Genomic DNA, 26,313 nt, shown 5'->3' on the forward strand with positions numbered 1-26,313 from the left:
ATGCAATACCAGCTCTAAGAGGCTAATTAATTCAGATGACCTGTTAGCAGCAGGAAAAAAACTTTTGTAGTGATAATCGAGATGGTCAATTACAGACAGTTGACAAGAGGTGTAAGGATAGTTACCATAAGGAAACAGATTCAAGTAGAGTAATGACTCAGCCATTCCCAGTCTCTGTTCAAGCCAAAGTTAATGATATCTAATTAGCCTACCTTGCTCTTGAGCTCATCTTCCAGGGAAAAGTAGACAAAACGAATGCAGGCACTGACCAGCCCATCAATGAGGCGGACGATGTCAAGTCGGGCCTGGTACTGGGACGAGACCATTCCCATGAAGATCTGACCACTCAGAGCCTGGATACAATCCTCCTTCTCCATCACTTCCCCGATCCCTTCTTCAGGCATGCAAACAACACGCAATCACATTGAGACACAAACACCCACATGTGCGTGCACATATGGGCACAGATAACGAGACATGACCATATGGAGACAGGCACCCATATGCACAGAAACATGCAGACACACATGTACAGATGAACAGGTGGAAAGACACCCATTTCCCCAAATGTACACAGTCACAAAAGGAGTTTTAAATACCCCAACATGCAGCCAAGAACACAGCACAAAAACACACACAGCACAAAAACACACACAGCATGAGAAGGAAGAAAATAAAATAAAGGATGCTAGTCAGTTACAAGAAAGAGGTGGGAAGGGCACAATATATGTACTGCATGATGTACACATATGCATTTTAAGTACATCATACTGTGCTTAAACAACACAGCAAGTCTAAAGGAAGCTGACAGCCATGAAACTGAAGGGGAGTTGATCCCATGTAATTGGATCAAACACATTCTCTCTAGGGATGCTGCAGTGGCTCCAGAATGACCTGTTAAGGATTTAGACTGACAGGATTCCTTCACCAGATCAGGGTGTGATTAGCATGACCTTGATGCAGTATGCAGTAAAGGATCCTGGTGTAGCACGAGAAATTGTACAATGAAACACTGTATAATTGCTAATTATGCCTCCCAACTCCCACGTGAAACCGTGTTACCTCATTTTACAGAATGGGGAACTGAGGCACATAGGGGTTAGCACCGCAATTTTCCAAATGAATCAAAGGGAATTAGGCAGTTCCTGACTCCTTTGAAAAACCAAGAGTAAGTAACTTGAGTAAGATTGCACAGATGCAAAGCCAGGAACAGAACTTAGAGAGTCCTGAGTCTCAGGCCCCTGCTTTAATAAATTAGACCACCTTCAAGTGTAACTATTATCTTACAAATTTAGGTAACTTTATGATAGAAATAAACTTGCCAGCAGCATAAGTTATTATTTCCTTTTAAGGGAATGCTTAGATCTCAATTTCCAACCACTGCTTTGGAGAGCAAAGCTGCTACAGCTCCAGACTGATTGGGAATTGGGAGACCCAGCTCAGCAATACATCCCACAAGAGGAGGAGACACACATACCATCAGAGCTCCAGCTGTTCCTTCTGCTGCTCTGTTTGATGGGTGTAGTCCCTGGAAGGTCACAGGATGTGAAGATGGCACTCTGTCCAGGGACCTGCACCAGTTCTATGCACTTGCCATTGAGCTGGGAGGACAAGACACAGTGCATTGGCTTGTAGGCAAAAGCAGAGCAATAGCCTGAGAGACATGCTCGTTGGTAGAAATCCAACACTTTCTTCCTACATGGAAGACACAAGATAATAGCAAAAGTTATCAAAGGCATGCTGCCATTCTGACACCAGTATAACCCCTGGGAGCTCAGGGCTGGAGGAATCCACCAATACAAGTTTCCTGGACCGCTCCCTATAAGTTTGTTTCTAACATTGATCAGAGACTGGTGTAAAGAGACCATTCCTAAATAGAATTTGTATCCTTTGAGCTACTGCCACTAGAGGGAGATCTGAGCATCCTGTAAGAGGCAGCGATGCACCCACAGAGTGGGTGAACAGACAAACTAATGTAGCATATTTGTGATGGAATTGGAGCTGCCTGTGATAATTTATGAACACTAGATGCATTATGTTGCTGTCTGATTATTGCCAGCGGGTTCTTTCCATGAGTACTTGGGATTAATTCACCAACAAGGCTGTTTACTTGTGAGTAGGGAGAGGGCAATAAGCCAGATAACACTTATCATCAAACAATGTGTGGACAATGCTCGAGCCACTGGCTGTGATGCAGACCTCACTAAACAGGTTTCCCCAGACAGATCACAGCCCCTGTCAGGGGCACAGGGAGATCAGAGGACTCATGAGGGTTTAAAGACTCACACTTCTCAAGGGAGAGACAGGGCTTCTAAGTAAATGTGAACTCAGAGGTCAGAGGGATCTGAGGTAAGACAGGCCTTTAGCTCAGACAGATATGCATACAGACAATTTATTGTATTAAAAATCCATTTTTCATGTTACGCTGTGCTCCCACTGTTAAGATTAAACAATACATCGTTTTAAGAAGACTGGTTTGGGTCACACTATTTGTCACTGGTCACAGCTCCCGAAGGAAAGAACGGCAGAGAGCTGAATGCAGTTGGACCTGCTGAGCAAACATGGTTGGCACACACCCATACAGGATGCTGCAGCATCACAGGATTCTACCCAGGAAGGCAAGGGCTCAAGGCCTAAGAACTGGAGGGAATGCACTCAGAGAGAAAGGAAGGAATGAGAGGTGCAGCTAGCACTGAACCATGACAATATTATATAGATTTGCATGGTGCAGCAACACAAAGCCAATGCACGTTGAACAAAGAGCCCCCCCCTCCCCACCCATCACAGTACACCAGTGGTGCAGTTCCAAATAGATGCATTTAAAGGCACACTGTCAACACACAATCATTGGAGTAGCTTAAAATTCCACATTTGTTTTGAATTGGCAGCGGTAACATTAGGCTGGGCCAGAACTACTCAACACAGAATTTTTAATCAATGCCTTGTAAAATAAATATTCAAAAAATTAACAGGTCTTAATGCCTGAAGATAGCCAGACACACTAGCACAATGTAATGCAGGCCAACAAAACAAATCAGGACTGATCTGTCAAATGACAAAAAGTGACAATAATGACATGAGGAGCACCAAATACGCCCCAGCAAGATACCACTAATAGCTGGAATGTACCACCCCTTGTATGCAGATATGGGACTTCCCAGAGATAACCAAACAAAATAGTATTGCCACCATCACTGAACTTGCTTAGAATTCTTGGGCACACTTTACAGTAAGGTTCCATTTACAAACAATTTAGAAAGAGTTTATAAATTATGAACAAATGTTTTAATAAATGGCTGGAAAATTGTTAAGAGTAGAACGGGTCAATAGATTGCTTATAATCATGTAACCCCTTTTAACGATGTGCTTATAACCAACTACAGACAACTCACATTTATAACATGCTTATAACAACTATTTATCATTTATAAATGGCTTATAAAGTATTGTTATGTTGGAGCCTTATTATAAACCTAATTCTCTCCAGTAATTATTTTTAAACCAGCAACTCCTGTATGCCAATGAGGTAAGGCCACCCACCTGTCAGAGCCGGAGAGGGGGTAGATATCAGCACCATCCCAAAAGTCTGTGCAGGCCTCAAGAATGATGTCAGCTGTCCCGTGAGAAAGCATCTGCTCAGTGCCTAGGGGAAAAACAGACAGGTGTCTCATCTGTACATTCCCAACCAAAGGATTTAATTCCAATGGCTCATTTGACAGTTAAAAACTACAGATTATCCCACAGTAAGACAGAACATCCTGATCTACTCAATACATCCCCACTGGCCATGTCAAGAGTGTGTCAGCCACTGAACAGAGACTGTTCAAGAGGAGATGATGCAGGTTTGGTTGCTCTTTGCCTGGCTATAAGTTAGCTGAGCTAGTGATAAATTGTGGACCTGGTAGCCAGTTCCAGTACCTCTCCCCTTGCACTGCAATGATCTTTCTCCTCCAGAAAAGTGAGGACCAGGTTGCTTCTGTATCCCGTACTCCTCCAAATCAGGGTATAACCAGGAGTAATGGAGCCATGAGATGAAACTAAGTAAAGGGAAATTTGAGTTGAATGGCAGGGGATAATTTAACAGTGAAAACCTGTTAATAGACTGGAGCCTATTAGATTGGAGGCAGCATGGACTAGAAGTTAAGGGCACAAGACTGGGACACAGGAGACCTGGGTTCTATTCACTGGCCTGGCAAGTCACTTCACCTCCCTGTGGCTCAGATAATGACACTGACCTCCTTTGTAAAGCGCTTTGAGATCTACTGATGAAAAGCACTGGATAAGAGCAGAGGTATTATTATTGTCAGCACTATTCCACAGAAGAATTTGGGTGATTAAGGGTCATTGCCTGGGGCATTTTAAAGGAGGCTGGACGAAAGCTCTAAAATAAGTACTGTTGAGGGGAACCCCTTGCACTGACCAGACGAGGAGCCAAGATTCCTTAATGTCCATGATCTTTTAGGTCTTTCCATCTTTTCCAATTCTAGGATACTTTAAGGCTGAACAATAACCTGTAACTCATCCAGCTGCGCCTGGGTGTTCCAGAGTGTCTCAGATCATCATGTGATTTTCACTTATCTGGTATAAGACCAGGGCATGGTAGGTAGATCAAAAGTCAAGGATGGAGGGGCTGCCTTTCCTCCAGAGTTCCTCTCTCTCATTAGCTCATGTGGAAACATTAACATTACATGCACACAGCTTTCACTGTCAAGGTTAATTTGATTCCCTCCTCCAGCTGCTCTGTGACTGCCCCCAATGGCTTCAAAGCTGATCTAAAGAAAAAAAAATCACTTCCAAAAAATGAGTCCAAAGACTCTTGCAGGCATTGCTGCCGAGTGCCGACATTCATGCTAGTCAATGAGGTCAAGAGCCAAGAATATCCGGTCACGCAAATCAGGCGGGGACCTTCATGAATACTTGAGGATTTTCCAAAAACATACCAGCTCTCTGCTTTGTACTAAAAATAGACACCACAGGCTGAGCTTATCAGCATAACAAACATCTGAATGCAATAGAAGCAGAATGTGAAAGAGGGGACTTGTTAGAGGAACACAATGGACAGCTTATGTCAGGCTTGGGTTAATTTTACTGTAAAAACCTTATATCCTCCCATAGTGGATGTATGGTCAGATAGCCTCTGCTGTGAACAAAGGGGCAGGAGATGCCAGCTGACTCTGCAAAGTCCATGCCTTGTATACAGAGGAGGAGCTGGTGGGCGAACACACAGATGCACACAAGCAGCTACATTTCTGCTTTCCATCCCACAGTTTCTGTTCAGCATCAACAGCACCTTGCACAGCCCACCCCACTGTCACTCTGTAGAAGTTAATGCCAGTGACACAGTGCATGTACCACTCCAATCTGTGTTGGGGTGGCATTGATTTCAATGTCACTGATGGCACCATGAGCTAAACTTCCCCCCAGCTGAGATTAGTAAATCACAAGGTTAGTAACAGAAATGGGATTCTGCTAAAACAGGGACCATTGTTCACTCCTAAAATCTGCACCTGAGCCACAAACCAACATCCATATAACACTCATGGCCTATGCCTCTCACAAACCACTCCAGGGACCGAAAAAAGAATCTACAAAGACATACAGATCAGATGCCTCATGGCACAAGGAAACAACTAAAAAACCCCTAGGCTATAACTCTAGGTAAATTAACAACCTGACCTGGGAACATAACTATTAGCTAACGAGCAGTGGGATCATTTAGAAATGGCTAAGGATGGGTATTAAACACTGTGACTGTTCACTATTTACATGTATGCCCTGCCAAATTACGCTGATTGACAAAGCATGAGACTCCTCACTAGGATCCTGGCAGTAAGCTGGGTGAAATCCCTGCTCCCACCTGGCATTAGGGGTGGGAGAGGAAGTGCACCTGGTAGCTGTCTGTGGTCAATACTAAATCAAGCTGTTTTCTTGTAGGGCTAAAGATAGAGGCTAACTGAGCAGAGTGAGTCTGCTCAAGTGAGCCAGATCACTCTTTGCACTGGATATGGGCTTGTGTTAAAACTCTTCCTAACAGTAACCCCAACCTCCAGCACTGGCGCATTAATCAAAATAAGACTATGGAAAATTAAGATTTTAACTACAACAAGGGAAGATGGAAGCAGTACAGGCCATTGGGTCATTTCACTCCAAGAGCATGAGAATCCTTAACAGGGACATATTTCACTAAACGAGACAAGAGAATCTAGAGATGGATTATGTACCATTTCTGCTAAGGGTACAGAATTTACTACCTCTCCACATTTGGTTTCCTTACGGAGGTCTCGTTATGGTGGAATGAATCTTTGAATCCATACAAGATTTTTAAAGCCAAAAAGGGCCATTATGATCTGGTTTGACCCCCTGCATAACACAATCCAGAGAATTTCACCCAATAATTCCTGCACCAATCTCATAACTTCTGGTTGACCTAGAGCATAATTTTAGACAGCCACACAATCTTGATTTAAAGGCTTCAAATGATGATCAACCAACCACATCTTTAAGTAAATTATTCCAATGGTTAATTATCCTGTTAAAATTCTTCTTACAGTTCACTCCAGACAGCATTATCATGGTCACACACACACACACACACACACACCCCCTCTAGGGAAAAAAACTTTTCAAAATTAGGAAATGAAGTTAGAATGATGCAAGATTAAAAGTGGTTCCCCATATTGAGAATCCCAGCAATCAACTCTGAACAACACATTTCAAAGCCTTTCCTAGAAAGGCAAGATGGCAGCAACTGGAACAGATATTAAAAAAAAAAAAAATCTTCCCAGGTCAAGGTGTGAGATTAACTGCTGGACAGAAGGATATGCTTTACTCCCAGGGACTTTCAACTCCGTACAGTATTTATTGCGCTGGGACAACAAAGTCTGTGCATAGACAAAATCAAGAAACTCTTCTTGTTCTGCTTTTCCAGGACACAGACACACAAGATCATTAATACATTGGATATAACATTAGCCAGAATCAAATTACAAAGGTTATTCACAAGCCTCATGCTTCTGGGCAAGAGCTGGTCACACACTGGGGTCAGGAAGAAATTTCTCCCAACATGTTATAGCACTGCACAGTGAGGTGCATTACCAAGAAATTTACAGCTTCCTCTTTAGCAGTTGGTATTGGCTAGAGGCAGACACAGGATATCAGTCTAGAGGGAGCCTTGGTCTGTTCTACTCTGGCAATTCCTAGATTGTTTTTGAGACTTGCAAAAGACTCCATTTCCCTCCTTCACTATATCCAACACCTCCACCTGAGAGAAGGGAGGCAGCCTTACTGGTGGTGGTGTCCTTAACAAAAAGGCTGATCATGTGACTCAAAGGCGGTCTCCGCTTGGTGATAGAAGAGAGTTTTCCCAGTACTGTCTCCTTCACCATCTCATCAGTCGGAAGGCGGTACAGAGCCAAGTGGTTCTCCTGCTTGAAAAGCTCTTTGGCTCCGGGTGTGAAACCTGAAACATGAACGTAAAGGGGAGAAAGATTAAACACAACCCAAAGCAAAATGGAGGAGATCTCACTTTGCTGCTCCGCCCCGCCCGCTGGCTGCAGTCTTTCTGATACCTTGCCAGCAGCAGCATCCACCAGAAACCAAGCCAGTGACATTCTGTAGTCCCAGTGTGTGCTAACAGCCAGGCGATAGAGGTTAGGCTTACCTAGCTGACTTGCCTGCGTTCTCACTATGTGCATACACATAAATGCTTTGAGATCTACTGATGAGATGTGCTATACAAGAGCCAGATGATATTATTAGTGGAGTCCTTAGCACTCCTGATTCGTTTAAGAGAAGCAGAGCAATCCAGAAGAACAAACATGGGACAAGAGGTCATAAACACTGAAATGTTAATCCTGGCTCTGCCACTGATTCCTTACATGACCTTGGACAAGTCACTTAACTTTCCTGTGCCTCACTCTTAAATGGGGACATTGATACTTACCTACCTCACAAGGGTGGGATGCAGATTATGAAGTACTGAAGATGTGAAGTGCTACATATTATTTACGGCTAACTATTACCAGTTTCTCTGTAATACACATAAGCCTAAACAATAACACTGACAAAAATACCAGAAAAGCAATTTGTCCATTCTTGTTGGTCATTCTTGATCCACTTTGGGGCAAAAAGCTTCTTCATCAGCACTGCTGCTGTCTATAACACTGAAGGATTTGAACTAGAACTTTATAAAATTTAGCCTGTGTTGGCTGGAAAAACTCTTAGCCATGAATGTCACTCAATGACTGTAGCATAGTGTCTCAATCTGTCAGTGGTAAACTCGCCAATGACACTGGCAACAAGTCTGATGTCACACCTCTGAGCATTAACCCAAAGAGAGAAGACCACAGTCAGATCTGCATTCCAGCCTTCCAACTAACAAAAGGGTACCATTCTGGTACTCTCCCAGTATTCAGCTGGCTCAGTAAGACTTCTTTGAAAGCTTGCTCCCATTTCTCAGCTGTCTCCTTGTTTGGGTCTTCCTTACCTATTAGCCTGGCAAACTCACAGAGCCCCCAGGGCACATGGACAGGCAGCACGGTACTGTGGGTCTCCTGGAGGGCAATGTTGCAGAGGTGGTCAGAGAAACGGCATAGGTGCTCTGTCACACTGGCATTGCAGAGATTGAGCAGCACATTCAAGCCCAGAGGCTTCAGGGAGGTTAGGTGCATCTGCCAGTTGGAGTCGTCAAACTGGATACAGGAGGGGTTCTGCTGGTCCTGGGACAGGCTGAGCATTTTGAGGTGGTAGTCACACACAAAGTCTTCAGCCTCACAGGCCAGTCCCTCACTGTCACCGCAAGCCTGATAAGGCATGCAAGAAAATCCTGGTTAGTTATAATGGAACGTAGTTGTTAGAGAGACTCCAATTCCCATCCCAAGTTTAGTATCCCTTAGCAGAAGAGAGAGAGTCCCAGATATAACAGGGAAGATTAACAGGCCCTTGCTTCCTCCACTTATCAAAAATAGCAGCTTCCTTAGTTCCACAGTCTGAGCTTCTCCAGAAGAGTAAAAACAGTGTTTTTTAAATGGTCCAAATTCTAAAGGAGGAAAATGAATGAGTATGTGATGGAGTGACTACTGTAAAGGGCCTGGGGGCTCTTCTGAGGAGATTAAACTACTTCCTAGTAGCACAATTAGAAAAACAAATAGTAAATTCCTGATCCTTCCCATACTGAAATCTGTGGGAGTTTTACCACTGCCATAAATGGGAGTATGAACAAACTCAAAGATAACCAGGGAAAGAACTATAGGATTGATTTTAAGATGACAGAAGTTTGAGGAATGGGGATGAAGTCTCCTGAGAAGAAGGTGGTGTGTAACATCCCATAAATGCACAAGAATATATGTGAGAGTCCTCATCATAGACACTAGCAACAGGTGCCTCCTTTAGTTCTGTCTTTAAAAGAACCAACCCTTCCCAGGAGAAAAAGGCCTTCAGTAAACAGAATGCTTTTCTTCTCTGAAAAAGGACATGCAGCCCATGCTGAAGGATGTGCAAGGGGAATGAAGTGAGATTCTTCCCTGATTGCTTCCCCTTACAATTCAGCAACTGAATCAGGCAACACTAGACAGACACACAGACATTTGCCCCAGCAAAAAGCACATCTTTGTGAGCCCTGCTTAAGCACCAAGCCCATTACCAGTCAGGTGACACGGGCCGGGGTGAGTCTTTTATTGCAATGTAGACATACCCTTAGGGTCATAATTTGTCACTAGAACAGGGGTCGGCAACCTTTCAGAAGTGGTGTGCCGAGTCTTCATTTATTCACTCTAATTTAAGGTTTCGCGTGCCAGTAATACATTTTAACGTTTTCAGAAGGTCTCTTTCTATAAGTCTATAATATAGAACTAAACTATTTTGTATGTAAAGTAAATAAGATTTTTAAATGTTTAAGAAGCTTCATTTAATATTAAATAAAAATGCAGAGCTCCCCAGACCGGTGGCCAAGACCTGGGTAGTGTGAGTGCCAGTGAAAAATTAGCTTGCGTGCCACCTTCAGCACCCATGCCATAGGTTGCCTACCCCTGCACTAGAAGATACTATGCCCATCTCTCCCCTTGCTTACACTGGGGTAGGTCAGAAGTAACGCCACTGAAATCCATGGAGCTACAGTGATGTAAATTCAGAATTACAGAGCACAATCAGTACATATGAGTGGCCAGTATTACCAGTCAATTAGTATTTAATGAAAACGAAACTTGGGTTAATTTGGCCTTGGGTTTCTTTGTTTTTGACTTCATGAATTATTCACAATCTAGTGCTGGTTTTGTGAACATATTTATTATTATTATTAATTTGTATCATCATAGCACATAGGCCCTATATGTGGAATTATTTTACATCTACCACAAATGAACACTTGGCATGCTACAGGTAAAGTATCTATTACTGGTATTCGGTATTCAAGGTCAAAACTGGTCACCTGTTACATGGTTTAGATTCTGGTCCCTGATTGAGTAACTAATATTTTTCATAGAAGACTATGGAATAATGACTAATGCCTAATAGAATCTTTGTCAGTTTCAGTATTTATGTATATTTCTTGACTGCTTGGTGATCAAATATTCATGAATAATGAAAAGCGGTAACAAATCAAATTTGAACTATGTGTTTAAAAAACCGTCTTCATCATTTGATCAGTTCTCTGGGACGCAGACCAAGAATATTAGTCTGAATCATGAATGATGCAGAGAAAGTGAATGGAGAAGTGTTATTTATCCCTTCACATAACACACAAACCAGGAGTCACTCAATGAAATTAATAGGTGGCAGGTTTAACACAAATATAAGGAAATACTTCTTCATACAAACACACAGTCAGCCTGTGGAACTTGTTGCCAGGCGATGTTGCAAAGGCAAACGTATAATTGGGTTAAAAAACAAAGTAGATAAGTTCATGGAGGGCAGGTCCATCAATGGCTATTAGGGTATGCAACCCCATACTCTGGGTGTCCCTAAGCCTCTGACTGCTAGAAGTTGGGACTGGATGACGGGATGGATCACTTGATCAATTGCCCTGTTCTGTTCATTCCCTCTGAAGCACCTGGCACCAGCCACTATTGGAAGATACTGGGCTAGCTGGTTGGACTCAGCATGGCTGTTCTCAAGTACCACACAGGCATGTGTGCCAGAGATCTGACCCAAACCAGCAGCTAGTCTAGCAGAGAGCTAGAATCACTGGGATGCTGAAGAGGAGGCTCCTCACAACCTGTTCTCTCCTCTCCAGCCATCAGTACTACTAACTAAATCCGCAGAACTTGAAGAGGGCTCCTTTAAATGAACAGCTCCCTTACCCCACAGAAAGAGGAGAAATCCAAAGGTGTGGGAGCTAATAGGATTACAGTGCTGGCTGTAACTTGTGTAGAGTGTTTCTGCCAAGCACTCCAGCCGAAATAACATTATATGCAGGAGGGCCATCTTCCCATCCACAAGGCCAGCAAAAGGCACAGAGTACATTGAGATTCAGCTGCTCCTTTCCTTACTTAACACATACAAATCTGCTAGGATTTCACCATCCTCTAACTCAAATCGGCAGGGGCAGGGTTCTTTCTCCACCTGATGCAGCCTGTCCTATAGCTCAGTGAGAGGCTACTGCATCCACTTTTGCATACCTTACCTGGGTTGCCTCCTCCTCACCACCCTCCGTGTCTTTGCTGAAGCTCACATTGGACCCCGATGGATGCTTGCTTCTACTGTTTGGCTTTCTGTGGACATGGACGTCAGAAGATTTCGGAGTGTCACTAGACCAGTCGTTCCTCTCCTGTTCATTGGCAATGTGGACCATATCCATCATGGGACCAGAAAGCAGAGCATCCCTCTCATGGGGCTAGAGAGAGCAAGGAGGTGAAGTGATGAAGCACTTACGGGATGGAACAGAAAATCTGCACTACTGATTTGCATGATGCCAGGCCTGTTCTACCCTGGGATGGATTTGGGTAGCGGTGGTGGGGCAGCCTCTGGCTTCTACTGAAGAGAGCTGGACAGGATGCTTTTTGGAGGAGCTGGTCTTCACCATTCCTTAAATCATTCAAGCAATGACCCTCTCCTCCAGGAGCCCAGCACCTGATTTTCTACACCACTGCAAGCCCTGCCAGATCATGAACTGAGGCCTTGGCTACACTGGCGCTTTACAACGCTGCAACTTTCTCACTCAGGGGTGTGAAAAAACACCCCCTGAGCGCAGCAAGTTACAGTGCTGTAAAGCGCCAGTGTAAACAGTGCCCAGAGCTGGAAGTGCGGCTCCCAGTGCTGTAGGCTAATCCCCTCGGGGAGGTGGAGGACCTGCAGTGCTGGGAGACCTCTCTCCCAGCGCTGGCACAGTGACCACACTCGCACTTCAAAGCGCTGCCGCGGGAGCGCTCCCACAGCAGCACTTTGGAGTTTCGAGTGTAGCCAAGCCCTGAATCAAGCTGCCTGGCAGGTAGTGCTAAGGCTGCCAACCACGCCAGGCTGAAAGCAAAGCATCACTTCGATGATGACCTATCCCTCACCTCCTCATCCATCTCTGGGTGGCAGAAGGAGCGCGTGGAGAGTTCATCCATCAGGTCTTCATGGCTATCGTGAGAGGCTTCTACCTTCCCACTGAAGAACAGAACAGTCTCTGGACTGGGATTTGGCCAGGATAGAATCCCCTGCTTGTCTACACAGCAAAGCACCTAAAACACCCAAAGACATCCCGCAACACCCCCCAAAATACAAACACCCAGTGAGTTAATGTTTAAAATATATAGTCACAGAAACAAACAGCAGAAGACTCGGGTGAGTTTTCAGATACAAAGTTGGACAAAAGTCCCTTGTTAAGCAACCTCCTGCCTTGAGAGTGCATTCTGAAAGCACGCCCAGGTGTGCTGAGCACAACTTGGTTCCATCTGGATTAATGGTAACTTAATGCAGGTTTCATTTTAGGACCTATTAAAACTAAGCATGAAATCCATGAGCAGGAGGCAAGTAAAATAGGTACAATACAGACTGGTACACCAAGGCCCAGGGAGATCAAGAGATTTTTTTTTAAATGTCATTGGCAGAGCTAGGAATAGAACCAGAGTATGGCCGGGCCTTAAGCTACCAGACCACACTGAATGTCCTCAAAGCACTTTGAAATAGAGGTTATAAAGCCACTGCAAACCCAGAAGACTAGAAACCCCACAAGATCTTTACTCAGAATGCTGTGAATGGAGCACCTACAGCACTGTTTCTTAGTGGATTTTCACAGTGATTGAAGAGGGCAAGGTGTCCCTTTTAGGTGTCTTCCTTGTGATAACTTAGTGATACTCACAGTGACGGATCCCAGGCTGTGAAGTAAGCTGGAGGTGAAGCTGAGTGTTGGAGACTTGCCTTTTAAAACACACAGAAAGTGGCTCCAGATACAACGTATCATTTCCTGTCAGAGAAGCAGACCACAGGTGACAATTCGCTGGGGAGAGCCTGGGTGAGGAAGGGGGAGGAGGGGTGTGTGAAGTTAACAAACATACTTATAGGTTTGAGTCAAAGAGACCCTGTGAAACAATCCATTGCCAGGGGGACAGGACTTTAAGTGTGAGTAGGTTGAGGTTTTTAAGGGCAAGGGCACTCCCCCTGCTGAATGCAAACAGCAAGTATGTTCTTTGAACAGGGACTCTGGTGGGGCCATCACAGTCTTTCCAGAAAACACAGGTGAGAATTTTGAAGGGGTTTCACCTCAGTTAACTTGGTGCTGCCTAAACAATATGCTCAGATCCTTGGATGAAAGGATTTCAGTGCCCCACCACATGCCTATTGAATTCATTTCCAGATGGGACAACTGAGGTGCAATGACTTACTCAAGGTAGCCCAGGGAGTCAAGAGTCTGCGTTCTATCTCCTGCTAGAACCATTACTTTCCCATCCAATTTAACTAAAAATCAAATCTATGAACAACTGAAGGAAGGTTTGCATGAGGGAAAATACTACAAACTAAATGTGCTGCTGTCACAGACAACCTTAGGGTATGGCTACATTTGGAATTTCAAAGCGCTGCCCCGGCAGCACTGCGGGAGCGCTGCCACGGCAGCGCTTTGAAGTGTGAGTGTAGTCAGAGCAGCAGCACTGGGAGAGAGCTCTCCCAGCGCTGCATGTAAACCACATCCCTTACGGGTGTAGCGTGCAGCGCTGGGAGCCGCGCTCCCAGCGCTGCTGCCCTGATTACACTGACGCTTTACAGCGCTGTATCTTGCAGCGCTCAGAGGGGTGTTTTTTCACACCCCAGTTGCAGCGCTGTAAAGTGTGAGTGTAGCCAAGGCCTTAGTCTCCCACAGAAGCACTATCCCAAACAGAGGCTGGATGACAGAAGGCTAACACATATGGGCTCATCAATGTAAATCTGGGATCCAGTCCCAGCCTCAGAGCTGTGTGTTTCTTGTTCCCAGCTGAATTGGGTCTGCATTTTGATGCTGAGCTGCAAGCTTTATATGCATTTCTGGATTGCTACTACTTTGCATCACTTCTCCCGTGCTTGAACTTCCCCAGTGCTCAGATACTATGTTGATAGGGGCCATGTGCAAACTTAGACAGATTAAATCTCACCACAGCTGTAGTCAGAAATGCAGAACAACTTAAAACAAAAACAAAAGACCATGTTTAATCTAGACACTTTCTTACAGCCAAGGTCTTCGCACAGAAGCAGAAAAAGGGAACAGATCCATGCAACCAGGGAGATGACCTCAAGTCACTACTTTTTAACTGCTCAAGCACTGAATTGCACAGCTCAGCTGAAGGATGAACTGGCATAGGAAGGTAAGAAAATATTCAGAGAGTGATATGAGTGGGGGCTAGCAGTGGCAAGGGGAGAGTCTGAGCCTGGTGACATCTGGGATTTTCTAATTAGCCTTGGGAATCCCTCTGCTTCTCCACGGAAATGGAAATCCTAGCGCAAGATTAGGTAAAACAGTATCCTTCTGTTTGATCTGGGTGATATAATTTGCAGAGGGGCTGGATCCAGACAGTTCCTTTGAAAGTTTGCTTGCTCTGGTTGGCGAAGTGTTAGTAACGTACATGAGTTTATTAAGAACCTGGTGAAGCAGGATCAGGCTTTCATCCCAAATGACCCACTCTCCTCTCTTCATATTTCACCTTTGACGGGGCTCCAGTCTTGCTGCTACTTCCCATCTCCCTGTTCACTAGTTTTGATTGGATCAGGGTTTTGTTTGTTTTTTAAGATAAGCTAAATTCTGCCCCAGCCTCCTGCTATGTACCGGTATTTCTTGACCAGCTATTCCACCTGTGGAGCAACAGCAACCACGGCTTGAAACAGAAGCTTTCTCCAAGACAGAAAAGCTTGGTTTCAAAATCTCAGCAAAATTCTAATCCATGGTAACCTGAAGGGTACAAGCTGGACCACCGGTCACATTTAGCTCAACCCTGCCCAGTAGAGCAATTTCTACATGAGAAGGTATGTGGGAAAGACATCCAACCTGCAAGCAGAGCAAAATAAAACAGCAAATAAAGAATGCCAGCAGGTCTCTGTCACTAGCAGGGAAGGTTTAGGGACTAGCAGGAGACCACAGAGGGAGAAAGGGAAGGATCTTATTGAGCTCGCAGTGAAGAAGAAAGAGAACGGAAGACTGGTAAAAAAAAAAAAAAAAATAGTAACAACAGTACCTGAGAAGATACCATCTCTGTGTAGCTGCTGAGTGTGTCCTCTGAAAACTTAGCCAGCTGTAGAAAGAGAAGAGACCAGTTACTATCAGTGTGCTCAGAAATGGTACATGAGAAGTGTCCCTCTCTGAATAAAAACAACAAGGAGTATGGTTGCACCTTAAAAACTAACAGATTTATTTGGGCATAGGCTTTCGTGGGTAAAAAACCCACTTCTCCAGATGCATGGAGTGCAAATTATAGATACAGGCATAAATATATATTGGCACATGAAGAGAAGGGAGTTACCTTACAAGTGGAGAATCAGAGAACCTCTCTGAATAGTGTTTCTTCTGGGAGATGAAGGCAGGGGCCCTATTCTCTACTGCCATACCAGAAGAGACCAATGGTCCATCAAATCCAGTAACCTGTCTCCAGTGGTCCATGTTATTATTTATCTGTTAAGCATAAACACCATGCTTGGTGCAGTACAGGACATGAATGAATACATGGTCCTTGCCCTCAATAGCTTACAGCCTAAAGAGACAGATTAGACCAGTTAGATGCACCAGGAGGCAGCTCTTTCTTAGGCTGATATTTTGAGGCAAAAGGAGGCAGTGCTTGAACTGATCTGGACTAGGTGAAAGCAGGGAGCTTTAAGAAGGGATTTCAAAGGTGAGCAGCTGTAACACCAGGGATACAGAGGAAGGAGGCAGAATGAAAGGGGCTATAGGATAGGAAGTGAAATCAGAGATGTAGGCGGGGTAGAATCATGCAGAGCTTGGAAGGTGAGGGAAAAATCATAGATGATGATTTCACAACTCAATGTCTTGCATCCAATGAGGGGGAAATTCTCATCTTGACAGAAAGAGGAACAACTCACAAAACTAAAAAAAATAGTGGTTGCAAGTGTAAATAGAATAAAGTCCCCATCAGTAATACTTCCACCTGGGCCAATTTCACAAACTTAAAAAACACACATGAGCCAAACAGCTGGGAGAAAATTTACATAGAGAAATGTGAGTGATCACTGGGAAGTGTTCGAGAACATTTTAATAAATACCCAAAAGGCTACAATCAAGAAACAAAGGTACACGGGTTAGAAAACCAGCCTGACTTAGAAGAGAAGTGAAAGCAACAATAAAAAATAAAAACCAATACATAACAGATGGAAAAAAGAGGAAACTGACAGCAATGAATAAAACTTAGAAGCTAGAAAATGTAGAAAGTTGATAAGGAAATGAAAAGGACACAGGAAGAAATCTATAGCCAACAAAGTTACAGACAACAAGGAAGAGGATTTGGGAGGTTTTTTGAGTTAAGCATATCAAGAACAAAAGGAACCATGACAATGGGAATGGTAGAATTGTTGTCAATAATGAAGATAAAGAAGAAGTGTTTAATAAATATTTCTGTTCTGTATTTGGGAACAAGACAGATGATATATTCATATCATGTGATAATGATGTAATACCTTCCATTCCAACATTAACTAAAGGAGGATGTTAAACAGCAGCTATCAAAGCCTGACATCTTTAAATCAGCAGTTCCAGACAACTTGCAGCCAAGAATTTTAAAAGACCTGGCCAAGAAGCTCTCTGGACCACTAATTTTGATTTTTATTAAGTCTTGGAGCACAGGGGAAGTTCCAGAACTAGAAGGCTAACGTTGTGCCAATATTTAAAAAGGGTAAATGGGGATGACCAAGCAATAATAGGCCTATCAGCCTGACTTCAATCTTGAGCAAAACAATGGAAAGGCTGTGTCAGAGGGTGGCTGGCCCCAGTAAATGAAGTAGGTCCAGCACCCCTCTGCCAGAGCAGGTACTCTCATTTTGGCCAATTAAGAGGGTGGTGGCAGCACATGGGGCTATAAAGGACCAGGGGAGAGAAACATGGTGAGTCAGGGGAACTTGAGAGCACAGAGCGAAGAAAAAGGGCAGGAGGGGAGAGCTGCCAGAGCCAAAAAACTAACTCTGGTTCCTGGGAGAAGGCTGAAGTCAGGAGAGCAGCAGCAGGGGTTGCTTGATGGCTATCAGAGAGATAGAGCCAAGTGTTGGGTAGGGCTGCAGGCAGGAAAGCAGAAGAGGAGCTTACTTGATGACATCTCCAGGGCTGGACTCAGAGGAGCCATGAGAGGGCCAGAGGGAGAGAGGGATGTTCCCCTGATGATAATGATCTCCCAGCAGAGGCTGTTGGAGTTCCCACTGGGAAGAGTGGGGTTTTAAGGACTATATACAACGGATGTCGGAAATGGACAGTTTGGGATTTTTGTTGGGAAGCAATTAACTGTGTTTTGGTAATAAACTGGCATTTGGGGGGGGCATTATTTAAGCAAAAGAGCCTGAAGTGGATTTACTGGAGACTCTGAAAAGGGAAATTGAGGCAGGTGTGCCTGTCATGCCACAGGAGGCTGCTCCAGGCAGGCCATTCTGTGACAGGGTGTTACAGGACTGGATTAATAAAGAATTATGAGGGTAATATAATTAATGTTATCAACAAGGGTTTATGGAAAACAGACCCTGTCTAAATTGATATACTTTTTTGACGAGATTACAAGTTTGGTTGCTAAAGATAATAGTATTGATTTAATATATTTAGACTTCTGTAAGGCATCTGACTTGGTACAGCACAACATTTTTATTAAGGAACTAGAATCAATACCAATACGGGCACACATTAAATGGATTAAAAACTGTCTAACTGAAAGGTCTCAAAATTTAACTGTAAACAGGGAATTATCGTTGAGTGGGTGTTTCCAGTGGGGTCCCACAGGGATTGGTTCTTGGCCCTATGCTATTTAATATTTTTATCAATGACCTGGATATAAATGAAGTAATTAGTGATAAAGTTGGTCAATGACACAAAGATTGGGGAGCGCTAAATAATGAAGAGGACAGATCAGTGATACAGAGCACTCTGGATCACTTGGTAAATTGGGCACAAGCAAACAATATGCATCCCTGTATGGCCAAATGTAAAGTCATACATCTAGGAACAAAGAACACAGGCCATACTTACAGGCTAGGGGACTCTAGCTTGAGAAGCAGTGACTCTGAAAAAGACTTGGACGTCATGCTGGACAACCAGCTGAACATGAGCTCCCAGTGTGACGCTGTAGCCAAAAGGGCCAATGCAATCCTTGAATGCATAAACAGCGAGTAAGGAGTAGGAACAGGGAGATTATATTACCCTGTATTTGGTTCTGGTACAACCACTGCTGGAATATTGTCTCCAGATCTGGTGTCAACAATTCAAGAAGGATGTTAAAAGTTGGAGAGGGTTTAGACAAGAACCAAGAAAACACCCCTTATAGTTAAAGACTGAAGGAACTGTATTTAGCTTATCAAAGAGGGGTAACTTGATCACAGTCTATAAGTAGCTACATGTGGAACAGAAATTTGAACGTTTCATTTAGCAAAGGTATAACAAGATCCAATCGCCCAAAGGTGAGGCTAGTCAAATCGGAACTAGAAATAAGACACCTTTTTTTTTTGTTTTGTTTTTTAAAAAAACACTGAGGGTAAATAACTATTGGAACACCACACCAAAATTTCTGGTGGATTCTCCACTAGCGTTTTTTAAATTACTTTTGGATGTTTTTCTAAAAGGTATGTTCTACTTCAACCACATCTATGTGACTTGAAGTCAGAATTAATAAAGGAAAATCCTATGTCCTGTCTTATGCAGGAGGTCATACTAGAAGATGACCACAATGGTCCCTTCTGGCCTTAAGATTTATTAGCTTGAACTTGATGGGAAGGGGAAAGAAAACAGAGTTACATAGTCCAGCTGACAGAGAGGAAGAGGGTCTTAACGGCTTTATTCTGAACGGAGTAGAGGGAAGAAAGGTGGGAATGGCGAGGCCAAAGAAGAGGCTGCCCTAGTCAAGATCAGAGTGACGAAGACCTGAACAAGCTTTGTGACTGTAGGGGCGTGGAGGCAGGATCATATTATGAGATGTCACGGAGAAAGAACTAGCAGGATTTGGTGAACTGCTTGGACACGTGGGAAAAAGAGACAGGAGACAGAAAAGGACACACCCAAGGCATGAGCTTGGGTGAGAGGATGGAGGTGCCAACAGCAATGAAGAAGGGAAGACAAGGAGTTCCTATTTCACCGTGCCAAAGAACCAAGGACAGAAGCTGAGTGATGCTGACTGTGAGCACGCAGAGGGGAAAGCACTAAAAGGAGATGGTGAGGGAGCATTTGGATGCAACGGATGCAGTATCTGCCTCATTCTACGTGAGCACAGGATACAGGTGACTCCCACTGACTTCTCCAGTAGGGAGAAGACTAGGCACCAGGAGAGTATGGGGACATTGAGTCCCAGGGAGGACAAGGAGGTAGTCTGAGCAATTGCGCCAAAGGCAGAAACTTCATAACAGATGTTTGAGAAGCAGATAAACACACCACAGTGCACCTGGCTAAAACCACATCAGGAGCAGGTGGGGTGGGGAGGTTTCCAACATCCATTGAATGATCAGCTTATATCTCAGAAAGCTCAGGATCAGAACCCCACCAGCCTCTCCAAGAAAAACTGCTAATCCCTATCTGCCCTTATGGGAAATAACCCTCACCTCCTTAGTCCCTATTCCACTGCAGGGAGCATCCCTGTAATCCAACCCCCAGCAGTTCAAGTGGCAGCTCTCAGACCCCATGGGGAATAACAGCAGTTAAAAGGACATCTCAACACCCAGCCACTCACATTCACTAAAGGTTCCTTTGTTCTGGCTATTGCATCACATTTGTCTCAGTTTAGACTCCCACTATAGGATACAATTGTCCATCAGTTGGCACACAGAACCTGTCTTAAATGGATCTATTTGACTGTGGAATAAACTCCAAGAGAAGAGCTTGGGCCAGCTGAAACTGGGCTGGAGAGAGAACTGGGAACACACTGTTAGGAACAATGCTGTTGCTCCCAGGGAGATGGGCTAGACATGACCCAACAGAGGTCACCCAACTGTAATTTTTAAGATTCTGTGAATTCACCTGATTAACAGACTGCCCCTTGCATTCCTCTCACAGAGTCCATCACCTTCTCTGCCCCTCCCTCCGCATACAATGACCTGACATGGGAAATACCTACCAGCGAGGTGGACGAGGTCATGCTCATCTGGGCCAGGACTCTGGCTTCTCCACAGGCTGTAGCAAGAACCCACAGGACAGGAAAGAGCAGTGGAAGGATGGGCAGCACGCCATTCACCTGAAAAACCACCATAGGTCACCGAGAGTCGGCACAGTGATGAAGCGAGAACTGAGGCCAGTCACATGACCTTCTCTTCATCACAGCACAGGGACAGACGCAGGGCAATGTCAGGAGCAAAGGATGCCGTTTGCAAAGACCAAAAGTAGTGCAACACACTGAAGAGCCTTGAGGGAAAGACACCCACAATCCATGGGGATTTGCAATAAAAGGGGCAGTCGGCAGTTCACCCCCACTTGCAGTCAGTTTTCACAATGGATTTGGCATTAAGCCTTAATATTAAAAAGAAAAAATCCTGGGCAAATAGATTAAACCCCATCCTGATGGGAACATTAGGGATACAGCTGCCGTTCTGCTTACTATTCAACTGAGTGCTTCACCTGACCTCAGCATGCACAGGGAGAGAAGCAACTCTGAGAAGGCGTGGGAGGTTTCTGTTAAAAGGAAATTAGCTGCGGTATACGTGTTGGTTAGGAGGGAATGAGGTGGGCACAAGAGACTCCTTTACCTGCAGCTGAAGAAGAGTGTACTGCCAGGAAGCAATTCCAGGAGCCGAGAAAATGAAGCGCACAGCGTTGGTGATCAGGAAGCCAGCCTGTTAGTTAAACAGAGGAAATACTCTCAGCAAGCCATCACTTGGAATGAGAGAGTCTCCACTCCCCTTAATACTGTGAGCCCTGGAAAATCCTGGAGGTCAAAGCTGGTTTGTTACTGCATTACCAAACCTTCCCCTCACAGCCTCCACTCCATCTCATTGCTACATCTACATACTGAGAGTTCAGCACCTTCACTGCACTTCTCTGAGCTACCCAAACTGAATATAGGGTTAGTGACTGGCTGGAACTTCTCATGAAAGCCCACAGGTTCTTACCTTCTACCGGTACGGTCCTGACCTGCTCTTCTGGCAAGTTCAGAACAAGACTAGTCATCAACAGTGGTGGCTTGAAAGTCAGACCTACCAATACAATAGGGACGGCATACTTCAACATCACTGACTGCACTGTGAACCTCTCGTTATCCAGAGCTGTCACGGGACGTGACAATGCCATATCCAGACACCACCTGAAACATCAAGACCAATTAGGAGCCCCAGCCCACAGTTCCAAGGCCCTAACATTGCATCTTCCTTTTTAGTTTATCTTGATCAGAATGGTGCTTCATGACTGGAAACTGATCACTGTTTCAGAGACCCAAAGCCAGGCATTCCATACTATTAGCTTTGCACTTGACACTGGAATAAATATAATGAACTCCCCTCGACTCCTCAGCTGGTTGACCGCAGCTCTCGAACCCCAATTCGCATGTCTGGTCAGAGTACATTCAGATACCTACATCTCTAGTTGACCAGAGGGGTCACTGATGTTGTTGATTAAATCTCAGGGAGAAATGGCACTTGTAGAGAATCCCACCCACTCACAGCAAAAGATCAATAGTCATATGAAAGAGAATATTTCCCACTCAGTTTCTAATAATGGGCTTTGCTCCCCTGCTGAACCAGAACAAGTAACATGAAACACCTGCCTCATGCTATCTGCAGCCCTCTCACTCTTCCTTTCTTTGCTCATCCAAGAATTAGCATTTTACTTCTTAAAATTACACCACCCTAAAACAGAGAGCAACTATCCCTGCAAGTTAGTATTCTCTGCAGATCCAAACTTCCGGGCCCATAATTCAGAGATGATGCCTCTGGTTAGACAGTTGACAGCTAACCTTGTCCTTGGTCTCTGAGTTGCAAACATGGATTTAAAAAATTAAATAAAAAGGAAACTCAGATCTCTATAAAAATGGAGCCAAGTGAAGGGCTTGCTATCAAATGCAGAAATTCTCTGATCTCCTTGCCGCCACCACCACAAATCAGTTTGCAGGTGAGGTGCTAAACCAGCAGTTTGGAGAATATTGCTTTCTGCATCCATCTGACCTAGCAGCTGCTGAGAACCAGTGAAGGAGTCCAGTGAGAGTCTTATAACTCTAGTATTCCCAGATAATGGATAAGAGGTAATATCTATCTGAAGCCCCCTGTACCGGACTGGCAAAACTCCACCCCTTCTGATATAAGGCTGTAACAAGAACCAAGCCAGCCTGTACAAGCATGAAAAGCAGAATTTAGCACACCTGACATTGTCAATCACTGGGGTCTTTAGGACACGAAAGAGACGATACAGCTGAGGATTCTGAGGTCCCTTCTTCACTTCACCCCTCGGGGAAGGTGGAGGAGAGAAAGGGGGGAACAAGTCTCCTGGCTCCAGAACAATGTGTTCATCATCCTGTTATCAAATTAAAGAAGAAAAGACAGGCAGAAGGTCCAAAGGCTGCACAATCAGACAACTCAGTGGGAACCTCCTGAAAGGCATTGCTGTTTTAGTACCACAGAAATCTGTTCAACACAGGACACATTTCCTACACCACTCAAACTATCAATGCTTTAAAATTCATTTGCAAAGTTGTTGAATTGAATGTGAAGCAGAATGCAACACCTATTGCATAATGCAACACTTACTCCACAGCATAACTGGCATATATGCACATTTCACAGGAAAGCATCTACACTGGTGCTAGTGACATAACTAAGGAGCCACAGCTGTGCGATTGTAGCACCCACAGTGTAGACATGACCTTAGACAACAAAGAGCATCAAAAGTAACTTTAAAAGCTGAATTTTCCCATGTCTTTCTTGCATAACACATTTCCTCCCACCCCCATCTCTAGTACAAAACATTAAATCCTGCCTACTTGCACCTATTAAAGATCCCTACATGCTTTTGTAAGAGAGGCATGTTAATTCTGATGCCTTGGCCAAATTGTAGTTTTGGTAATTTCGTTCCACTTCTCTAAATTAACTATAATAATTGTCCATGTGTGGCTTGTGAAAGGGGCACTCTTTTTCATTTCTTGTCTGAAACTGGTGTTACTGTGTTGCGAACAGCTGCTGCATTCCAGCCCAGAAGTAGTTGCATTACAAGCAGAGAAATGATGCATGTAATTCCTTTATCTGCCTCACAGGAATTTGTAAGGCTTAACTTTTAACATTTGTAAAACAACCTGAGCTCCTTGGCTAAGAGCTTCTGAAGAGCATAAAGTATTAATATTATCTTCATCTCTTTGCCCCAGCATCTTTAATTTTTTCTAATCTAAGTGCTCTCTTTGTTCTGTCAAGTGCTCCTGTTTCTACCATCAGCTCTGTACATTCTCTAAACAAATCATTCCACAGGTTTCCATTCTATGAAAGCTGCTTTCAGAGCCAGGAGGAAAGCCAGGCCCTGCTGCTTGTTTTGCTACATTGTAAAGGGCAAGCTTCAGTACCCAAACAGCATGAAGGAAGGGTTTTCTGAAACAGCAGGCTGTTCATAGTTTGTTCCCAAATGAGATCTGATCAGTGGATAATTACACCACACATGAGCTAAGATGTTGTCCAGGTAACATTCCCACCAGTACTGGCCCCTCCTCATCTTCCCTGAAATTATTCTGCAATCTGATGGAGATATTCACAGACTTCAAGGTCAGAAGGGACCATCATGATCAAGCATGATTTTCTAACGGATAAGTCTAGATCAGAGACCACTTGCTGTCCTGCAGTGAGAACCTAAACATTTTCTCCTGCTCTTTCTCAGTTAATTTCTTCCTTAGCTTGTATTTCCAGCCCTCTTAGGCAGTTCATCCACTTTCCCCCCATGTATCCTATGCAACAACCTTACATTATAAAAGAACAGAAAGGGGAAGGTGAGAGCAGATAAGCCTTTATTTCTCCATATGAAATGCAGGGTACAGTCCCCTTCTTTTATCAGAAAGGCATATTGTACAGTAGAGTTCCATACGGAAATACCACGTTCATGTTGGGAGTTCTGCTTGTGAAGTGAGTGCAATGAATTCACAGCAAGGAGCAGAGAGGAGTATTTTGCACATGGGTTCATTTAAGATCTTTAGTGACAGTGACTTTCTGCCTAAAACCCATCTTCTGGCACAACAGCAACACCCACGGTTTCAAAACGGGAAGGTGTCCTATTGAATTATCTATTCAGATGGGTTTAATACAGTTATGATCAGAAGCACAATACACTCCTTTTCTGTCCTCTGGGAGCTAAGTAACGTTATGCTTTGGCATCATTTGTGTGACTACATTGTTGGGGATTGGCGGTTGGCAGGAGAGCTGTTTATATAACGCACTTTTAGCTGCACAAATGAAGTGCAAGGTGAAGCTCTTGAGTGTTCCCAAGGTAGGAAGAGATCAAACACACCATGAGAATACTGTGTTCTCTGGAAATTGGTCACCAACAAGATGATCCTGGGAAACAATCTTTCATCATGGCACAGAAAGGAGACAAGTGAGTTACCTTAATTCCTCTCAGAGAAGCAAAAGACTCCTGCCCCGGTCTCAGAGCGATAACGTCTCCCTCTACTAACAGGCTGACGGGTAGGTTTACAAGATGACCATCCCTGTAGGCCCAGTGGAGGGACCAGGATGGGGCAAAAGGCATGTGAAGGTCGGGGTACATGGAGTCTGGCCACTTCGGCTCTTTGCCATCTTCCAGGGTATCTGAAAGCACAGAGAACAGGAAAGAATGAGGAAGAGCCCCACTGGAGAAGGGCTGGTGATCCCGTAAGGATTTACCTTCCACAGAATGATCTCTCCAGTGCTAATCCCACATAGTCCTTATGATCTCCTGCCATTTCCTTTATTCCCCCGAGGGGGAGGGGAGGGAGGTCCCCTCATATTTCCCCATCCTGTACAGACAGCTACCCATAGCCAAATTGCAACATACACCAAACACCAGGTAATACTGAGATGAACCTATGCAAGACAAAAGCCAAGAGAATGTCCCAAAGGGCCCCAGGCTGAAAATAATTACTCTACCTTCTGCCAGGCAGAGGCTCTCCCCAGGCTTGCTGCCCAAACTTCCCACACACACTTCTCTTGCTGAGAGGGTGCCGCTGTCCCTATGCTCCCCTCTCTTATGGCTTGCTGGAATACATTTATTTTTATGAGATGCTCAGAGTCTGACTTACTCCAGCACCCAGATATAATGGTCATTTGTCTTACCAGGTTAAGGTACAAAGCATTTGACACTATTGCAGCTCAGAATATCCCATCTAAAGAGAGTAGTGCAGAAAGCATGGCTCTCAACAGCCTGCCTCTGTATGAAACAAGACAGGTAATCTAAATACAGGTAATGGAGACACTGAGGTTTGGAGAGAAATCCAACTCAGGGGGAAGCTGTGAGTGTGTGCATGACAACTCAAATGGGAGAGGGCAGATAGAGACCTCACCGTTTATCTTGTCGATGATGGTCCAGAGCCTCCTTTCAACCTCTCTGCGCTTCAGCCTCTCTTGTCGTCCAATCAAGAAGAGGTTCAGGAGGAGGAGGAGGAGGAGTGCCAGGGCATTCACAATCTCAGCACCTTGGCTTTGTAAGGCAACAGGAAATATCCAAGAAGCAGAAGAGGCATGTGAGTACAGGAGCAGAATATGCTCCCCCGCGCACAGATATAGATGCTCACCTACCTGCCCCTTTATTCTTTC

General features: G+C 44.4%; 1 protein-coding gene across 7 annotated transcripts in view; it reads right to left on the reverse strand.

Annotated features, from left to right (window-relative positions):
* TMEM94 (transmembrane protein 94) overlaps window positions 1–26,313 on the reverse strand; it is a 98,269-nt gene that overhangs the window by 16,236 nt on the left and 55,720 nt on the right. For all 7 annotated transcript variants that reach the window (XM_050920591.1, XM_050920590.1, XM_050920593.1 and 4 more), the window contains 15 exons: window positions 26,061–26,197; window positions 25,127–25,329; window positions 22,911–23,062; window positions 21,758–21,860; window positions 21,307–21,393; window positions 20,682–20,798; window positions 15,615–15,671; window positions 13,277–13,381; window positions 12,492–12,656; window positions 11,618–11,827; window positions 8,486–8,801; window positions 7,286–7,459; window positions 3,541–3,643; window positions 1,478–1,695; window positions 213–394 (listed from right to left, as the gene is read on the reverse strand). In XM_050920591.1, coding sequence (XP_050776548.1) covers window positions 213–394; window positions 1,478–1,695; window positions 3,541–3,643; window positions 7,286–7,459; window positions 8,486–8,801; window positions 11,618–11,827; window positions 12,492–12,656; window positions 13,277–13,381; window positions 15,615–15,671; window positions 20,682–20,798; window positions 21,307–21,393; window positions 21,758–21,860; window positions 22,911–23,062; window positions 25,127–25,329; window positions 26,061–26,197 — 2,329 coding nt within the window. The remainder of the gene's footprint in view (window positions 1–212; window positions 395–1,477; window positions 1,696–3,540; window positions 3,644–7,285; window positions 7,460–8,485; window positions 8,802–11,617; window positions 11,828–12,491; window positions 12,657–13,276; window positions 13,382–15,614; window positions 15,672–20,681; window positions 20,799–21,306; window positions 21,394–21,757; window positions 21,861–22,910; window positions 23,063–25,126; window positions 25,330–26,060; window positions 26,198–26,313) is intronic.

The sequence above is a fragment of the Gopherus flavomarginatus genome, chromosome 12 (genome assembly GCF_025201925.1).
Source record: "Gopherus flavomarginatus isolate rGopFla2 chromosome 12, rGopFla2.mat.asm, whole genome shotgun sequence".
In the NCBI taxonomy this organism is placed as follows: domain Eukaryota; kingdom Metazoa; phylum Chordata; order Testudines; family Testudinidae; genus Gopherus; species Gopherus flavomarginatus.